At 50.5% G+C, this 7,319-nt stretch overlaps 2 protein-coding genes across 2 annotated transcripts in view; one reads left to right on the plus strand and one right to left on the minus strand.

Annotated features, from left to right (window-relative positions):
• Positions 1-559: 559 nt before the first annotated feature.
• PPIB (peptidylprolyl isomerase B) lies at positions 560-5,249 on the plus strand. The gene is made up of 5 exons (XM_007957899.2): positions 560-694; positions 1,559-1,672; positions 2,396-2,489; positions 4,375-4,559; positions 5,127-5,249. Exons 1-5 carry the CDS (start codon positions 560-562, stop codon positions 5,247-5,249), a joined length of 651 nt encoding a protein of 216 aa, XP_007956090.1.
• Positions 5,250-6,187: 938 nt separating this feature from the next.
• Positions 6,188-7,319, minus strand: part of SNX22 (sorting nexin 22) — a 4,644-nt gene continuing 3,512 nt past the window's right edge. Inside the window, exons 5-7 of the mRNA XM_007957912.1 lie at positions 7,032-7,068; positions 6,752-6,812; positions 6,188-6,306 (exon numbers count right to left, since the gene is read on the minus strand). Of these exons, the coding sequence (XP_007956103.1) occupies positions 6,188-6,306; positions 6,752-6,812; positions 7,032-7,068 (217 nt within the window). The remainder of the gene's footprint in view (positions 6,307-6,751; positions 6,813-7,031; positions 7,069-7,319) is intronic.

Genomic DNA, 7,319 nt, shown 5'->3' on the forward strand with positions numbered 1-7,319 from the left:
CCTAAGTTTTTGGAACCTACCACTTAAACCTAATTTGGTAGTGACAGTTTTTGACCCATGATGAAGTGTCTTCTCCCATTAGCCAGGCCTACAGATTGCCTACAAAAAGTACCGTCCACCACACGCCAAAACACCTCCACTCGGAAAGGCCGAGTGGGCCACAGGACTGACCGCTCCGCCTGCTGGGGTTTGTAGTCTCTTCAGAGAGACCCAATCAATGTGCTCCTTGGGGGGGGAAGGCACCGCCTTGCCCTGATTCCCTTCCTATTGGTGGAAGTTTGCTTGCTGGGAGTCCAATCAGGTAGCACTAACGTGGCAGCAACCCACGAGCTCGCGTCTTCGCCTTCACTGACGGCGAGCTGGGCCCCGCCCACCGGGGAACTTACTATCTGGAGCTGACCTAGAGGGGGAAAATGGTGCTTGTTTTCTGATAGGAGGTTGAGAGGAGCCCCGGTCTCCCCCGGCTCACCGCTCGGTGGGGGAGCCGGAGCCCTAGTGGCCGCGTCCCCACCCTCTTCCGGCCCTCGGCTTCCCGGGTCGTGTTCTCTTCACCCTGTGGATGCTCCGTCTCTCAGAGCGAAATATGAAGGTGCTCTTTGCAGCTGCTCTCATCGTGGGCTCGCTCTTCTTCTTGCTGCTGCCAGGTCCCTCCGTGGCCGATGAGAAAAAGAAGGGTCCCAAAGTCACCGTCAAGGTTCGAGCTCCTCTCTCCCCCTTGTCTGGCGAGGCCCTTGGGGACTCGCCCTCTGCCGTATGGGGTCCGGCCCGAGCGCCGCGGGCTAGAGGTGTCCGGGGGATTTTTAGGGTCCTGAACTTCGTCCTGGGCGCCCTTGTCTTTGGCTTAACTCCTAGGCTCCCGGCTTAGGCCTCGTGGCGCCTGGGCCATCATACCCATTCATACCCGAGGATGACACCCCCAGCCCCTGCCCTGACTCAGGGAGTTCACGCTCGGAATGCTCAACTGAGGCCAGCACTGCCCACCTCAGAACAGTCTTTTTGGAGAAATGGTGAAAAAGCATGTCTGCCAACTTCAGAATCCTCTCTCCTTAGGCCAAGCTTTGAACATAACAAATACAGTTTGAGGTTGTATGGTGAGTTCGGGCTTTCCTTCTTAGGAATTTTTATGTTAATTTCCAGAATTTGGGTCCTTCGTTTATTTAAAGCAAAAATTGCTGCTCTGTAGCCTAAGGAGAGTGTTGTTGTTGTTGTTATAATATGCCGTCGAGTCGGCCCCGACTCATAGCGACCCCTCCTTGGGTTTCCGAGGCAGTATCACTACGGAAGTAGGATTGCCCAGCCTTCCTTCCGAGGAGTGGCTGGTGAGTTTGAACCGCCAGCCTTCTGGTTAGCAGTCAAGTGCCTTAGGAGAGTATAGACAAGCATATTATAGGAGAAAAGTGTCTGGAGCTTTCATTAGCTCATAAGATTTTTGACTCCACCAAAAACATTCAGAACCACTGCTTCTAAAGTGAGGAAGAAAATGAATATGGCTGTTTTATCTTCCATCCCCACTTACCTTCTATCAAGGGTCTAAGTCTGAAATGGTCTTTTTCCTTAGGTGTACTTTGATCTACGAATTGGAGATGAAGATGTAGGCCGGGTGGTCATCGGTCTCTTTGGAAAGACTGTTCCGAAAACAGTAGATAATTTTGTGGCCTTAGCTACCGGAGAGGTAAGTTGCTAGAGCAGAGATCCTCAACTCAGGAGAAGTGAAGTTGGCAAATAGGGTTGGCAGCAAACTGGACTGCATACCGCAGCCCATCTGTGTCAGTAACACGCCACTCACTACCAACGGACCGTTACCTTATGGCTCTGGGAACCCAGTATGTCATAGCTTCTGAATTTTTTTTTTTAACTGAATCCAGAAATCTAGATTTTTTTGGAGGAATTTTTGTGTTTTTAAGACTGCAATAACCAAAGAAAACATCTGTAAAAAACCATTTGTGGCCCTTGCATCAAAGTGTTCTCCTAAGAGTAAGGAGCTTAGAGACTCCCAGGTTTCTAGGAACCTAGAGTGCCCCATTTAAGAAAGTCTGTTTTCTATCTGACCTTTTCATTGGGCCAGCAGGTATCTTTTTCTCAGTCTGTTTTTTTGCATCTGTTCTTAAGATTAGAAGAAATGAGAGGTGGAAGGGGGCGGCACCATGTGACACAGAATCATACACAATTTGAGATGTTATATAGGATAGAGAAATGGGGGTCTCAGCCTTTCCTGGGTCTGTGTGCCCCATGTCTGGCCTGTGGTAATTGCTAACCTAATAGCATTTTGAATAGTGAAGCTTGCTGGCAGTGGTGTCTCTGTTGTGAGCAGTAGTTGTGTGGGCTGGGTTCCGGGGACTCTAATGTCTGCCTGGTGTCTTATGCCAACTCTTTACCTTCCCATCCCTTTTTCTAGAAAGGATTTGGCTACAAGGACAGCAAATTCCATCGGGTGATCAAGGACTTCATGATCCAGGGTGGAGACTTCACCCGGGGAGATGGCACTGGAGGTAACCTCGGTTCCTCTGGGTAGAGGAGTCTGACAGTGCAGCCTCCAGGGTGGGAAGGCAGGCCTGTTCACTGCATTGAGATTAGCTGCACCCTTCTGTGTATAGGGAATAGTAGGGGTCAGGTGGACCTAAGAGGGTCTCTCCCAGGGGGCAGACCTGCTGATGCCAGAGGATAGCCTGGTGATTTTTTTCTTGATACCTTGTGGGGAGGGGAGCAAAGTAAAGACACATGTGTAGGTCATTCTAGGTCAGGCACACAAAGCCTACATGGGCCACTTTGGAAGCCCCAGCTGGAGTGGCAGAAGTTTCCTTAGCATTCTCCCACCAGACACTACTCTGTACACATAGGACAGACAGATACACTGTATTAACCTTCAAGTTTTACTGAGACACCCCTCTCCCCATCCGCACCAGTCAAGAGTCTGGCCTGATGCCTTGAAGCTGATTGGATTGGATGGAGCTCCTCACAGAAGTACTGGGAAACAAGAGCTGGGGGGAAAATCCATGCCTACACCCCTTGGACTTAGTGTGCCTTCTTTAATTAGTAATTCTTATTTTTCCATCTTCTCATCTGCTGTGTAATCAGCCCTTCCTTATCTCCCTGGTTAGCATCAGTCTAGGAGCACCCCCAACCTGGTTCCATTCTGTGGAATCACAGGATGAAGATTTAGGAGTGGAGAGAAGCTGGGCTAGTGGCACAGTGGTTAAGAACTCAGCTGCTAACTGAAAGGTTGGTGGTTTGAACCCACCAGCCACTCCATGGGAGCAAGATGAGGCAGTCTGCTTCCATAAAGATTTACAGCCTTGGAAACCCTATGGCGCAGTTCTACCCTGTCTTATGGGGCCTCTGTGAATCAGATCAAGTCAATGGCAATAGGTTTGGCTTTGGGAGGATTTAAAGGGTTTCACATGGCAAGTAAGTTTGAGCGGTGTTGGATAAAACAAAATGAAAAGGCTTTCTTTATTGCTGAGATTCTTGGGTCTTTTAATACACTAACAATACACAGTCACTCTCCAGGAGGTGGCAGGGGAAGAGGGTTCAAACATTTACCATTTGGACCAAGGAGCCCTTGAATTGCCTTTCTTAATTTCTCCTGGAACTGGTTTTGGAAACCGAAGTTTGGATCTCTGAAACGGTGTCAAGATCTGCTCTTGGCTCCCTCGTACACCCCGGCCCCCCTGCCCATGTGGACAGACACATTAGGCACATTCATAGTAGCCTTTTATTTTATGTTCATTGATAAGAAGCTCTCAACTCCCCAGAACCCAAATGGCAGCCCCCCCTTGGTGTCTGTCTGTACCTCCCCACCCATTTTTCTGTCTCCTCCTGCTTTGCAGCCACAGAAGTTCTCTTCTGGAGAATTTTTAACCTCTCCCACTTGTCTCCCTGTCCACCCTGTGTCCTGCACAGCACCTCTTTTCCCCAAAGCCCCACCATGGCAGGTCTCTCAGACCACAGCCAAGAGTAGCTGATAATCTGTATTTTATTTAAAAGCCATAAAACTGTACTCTAAAAGTCAAAGTCATTCGTCACATGAGCTTTTCACTAAACCTGGACTTTGTACCCTACTGGGTCTCAGAAGTACAGTTTGGCTCTCAGGCCAGGAGATAAGAAGGGGACAGCTTTTTTGTCCTCATTCTGCACTTGACCTGGCCTGGCACTGAAGACAGTGCCAGCCTCCAGGGTGGGAAGGCAGGCCTGTTACCTGCATTGAGACTAGCTGCACCCTTCTATGCACAGGAAACCCTGTGTATAGGAAATAGTGGGGGGTCAGGTGGACCTAAAAGGGTCTCTCCCAGGTGGCAGACCTGTTGGCCCAAATTGTGTTTGGGCCGACATAATTCCCCCTCCCCAACTTACGGCTATCTATGTCTGTCTTCCTAGGAAAGAGCATCTATGGCGAACGTTTCCCCGATGAGAACTTCAAGCTGAAACACTATGGGCCCGGCTGGGTGAGCATGGCCAATGCAGGCAAAGACACCAACGGCTCCCAGTTCTTTATTACTACAGTCAAGACATCCTGGCTAGATGGCAAGCACGTAGTGTTTGGCAAGGTTCTAGAGGGCATGGTGAGTTCTGGAGACTGGGGCTGAACCTGGGCAGTCCTCCCCAGGGATCCAACACAGACCCAGATGGCTTTCCCAGAAGAATTGAACCCTCAGATTCAGACCAGTGGATGGCTACTAACCTGGGGGGAATCAAGGATAAATAGCCTGTACCTTGATGCCCCTCAAATTCTGAACCCTTCTGGACCCACGGTATCACCCAGTCAAGGTGAGCTTGCTAAGGATGCACGACTGTAGGAACCTCCGTTATTCACTTGGTGATACGCACCCCCCAAATTGTATAGGGTCCAGCAGAACATCATTTCCCTAAAGATACCTGGTACCACACCTTGGTACCTGGGTCTTGCCCAGCCTTGGGCCAACCTGGGTCTTCCTTAAAGGAACAGAATTGCTGCTTCTCCTTGTTAACCCTGCCCTGGGCTGGCACCTTGGCAGGTGCCTTGAGGTTTGTATGCTCCTCGGCACATGTAAGTTTCTGCCCTCCTGAGCCATATACACTGGGGCTTAGCTCATTTGAGTGGTCGACATCCTGACCCACCCTGCCTTCCCACTTCCTCTTTTCCTTCCCAGGATGTAGTCCGAAAGGTGGAGAGCACCAAGACAGATGGTCGGGACAAGCCCCTGAAGGATGTGACAATCGCAGATTGTGGCAAGATTGAGGTGGAGAAGCCCTTTGCCATTGCCAAGGAGTAGGGCCCCAGGGACCTCTTCACTTTGAGCAACATTGTGTGCAGCACTGCTGCCCTCAGGAGGGTGAAGGTGGCCTACCACAGGGCTCTGCACCACACGGGCCCTGGTGCTGGCATCTGACAGAGTGGACCCACACCCCCACATTCCACAGGCCCAGTTTTGTAACAAATTCCTACTGACCAATAAAAAAAAGTTGTTTTTTTTTTAATAACCAGCATGTGGGCTGGGTTCTTGGGCCTACAGCATCTTCCCCAAGTTGATATCCAGCATGTCTGAGATTCTTCTGTCACAGTGGATATAAGCCCTTTCCTTAGCTTCCTGCCTGAACCTTTACCCAGAAGCTACTCACAAAAAGAGAGGAGCTTTTTCCTCCTTATTTCTAAACTTTGCCAGCTACCATCCCTCAACTTTGTTTGCTTTTGGGTTTCTTTTTTTTTTTTTTTTTTTAATTTTTCCTTCTGGTTTAGGTTAAGAAATACCTTTTATAGCTTTTCATAACCAAAAAGCCAAACTCACTAACATTTAGTCATTTCCAACTCAGCAACCCCTCCTTGGGTTTCCAAGGTGGTATCACTATGGAAGTAGATTGCCCAATCTTCCTTCCGGGGAGTGGCTGGTGGGTTTGAACCGCCAGCCTTCTGGTTAGCAGTCAAATGCCTTAGGTACTACACCACCAGAGCTCCCATAGATTTTCATAGCCTACTTCTAAATTGACTTCTTGCTTTATCCTTATTCTCTGTGCCCTTTCCTTGGCCCTTGGGCTCTAAGAGCACATGAATTCTAGCACCTCTAGCTACCAGTGCAGGCTGAGTTCTGAACCCTGGGTGGGTAAGACTTGGGTCCCAGGCCAAGGGAGGACCCAGCCCTGGCCCCTTACATGGAGCTCATCAGACTAAGTCACGAGACTGTCCTAACAGGTGGCTCAAAGGCCTCTGGGGTGATCAGGGCATGGGCAGAGGAGTAGGGTGACTGGCAGCTTCTGGCTGGGCTTTGACAGGGCTGATGCTGAAGCCGTAGAAGCCCTGGAGCACGCCATTCACCACCATGTTGGACAGAGGCTCTGTGAGATAGAAGAAAAACAGGAGGAGGCACGGGAAGAGGAAGCCTGTGACTGGCCTGGCCCCGGACCTTCAGCTTTCTGCGTGGTCCATGGGCTCAGCTGCCCTCAGGAGCAGGAATTCCTTCCAAGGCATAAAGAAACAGCTGGTTACCCCAAGTGAGGCTTTGGCTTTCCCAGGTCTTACATCAGCTTGGTAAGGCCAGGCTGCTGAGGACTGGAGACTGTGGGAGCCAGGCTGACTCTAGTATACTAGAGTCTGCCCATTGGAGGAGAACACAAAGCAGGCTCCAAGGGGCACAGGAGTAGCAGGTGTGACTCCAAAGGAGGGAGACACTGTCTGAGGATCCTGGGAACTGGGAAATGCCAAGTTTTCCCCCTAAGTCTGCCCCACCTGGTACCTGGACCCTAAATGAGACTTGTGGATGGAAATGCAGTACCTTCTCACCTGTAGAGGGGGTACAAATGTAGGGATCCATGCAGAAGCTGATGACAGGCCGGTGGTACAGCTGGCAGCTGAGAGGAAAACAGGTCATGAGCTGGACGAGAGGCATACGGGGTAGTCTCTAGAGATTGAAATCACCAGGGACCCATAAAGGAAGACTGAGCAGAAACTTGGGGTATGAGTGGGAAAATAGGGACAGCAAGGACAGAGGCAGCAGGCCCACTCCTGGCATCTGGCCACCAGGAGGCAGCAGGAACATACAGCTGTTGGCAGGGCCTCTGACTTTCCTGCTGTTGCCAGGCAGGAACTCCCTCAGGAGGCTGAAAAGGAGACAGACGCCTGTAAGCTTGATGGGGATGCCCAGGGGAGTGTGAGGAGGGGTGGAGACAACAAGCCCAGAACCTCACCTCCCGGGGGACCACTGCTTCTATTTGTAACAAGCCCAGTTCCGGAGGTGGCTGGGGTAACCATGCTGCCCAGAAAATAGCACCACCACTGAGGGCTCAAAAAAGCTATTAACTGCAACAACAGTAACAACAGCAAAATGTGTGTAGTTACATAGGTAGAAAAC

This window comes from Orycteropus afer, unplaced genomic scaffold, assembly GCF_000298275.1.
Source record: "Orycteropus afer afer isolate SDZICR_OR568_19922 unplaced genomic scaffold, OryAfe1.0 scaffold00015, whole genome shotgun sequence".
NCBI classification, from domain to species: domain Eukaryota; kingdom Metazoa; phylum Chordata; class Mammalia; order Tubulidentata; family Orycteropodidae; genus Orycteropus; species Orycteropus afer.

What these genes read in the sequence shown, in the direction of transcription:
- PPIB (XM_007957899.2), top strand. Translation starts at nt 560, where the DNA reads ATGCTCCGTCTCTCAGAGCGAAATATGAAGGTGCTCTTTGCAGCTGCT. An exon ending in TGGCCTTAGCTACCGGAGAG is followed by an intron (nt 1,673 to 2,395) that starts GTAAGTTGCTAG and finishes CCCTTTTTCTAG; the next exon opens with AAAGGATTTGGCTACAAGGA. An exon ending in CCGGGGAGATGGCACTGGAG is followed by an intron (nt 2,490 to 4,374) that starts GTAACCTCGGTT and finishes CTGTCTTCCTAG; the next exon opens with GAAAGAGCATCTATGGCGAA.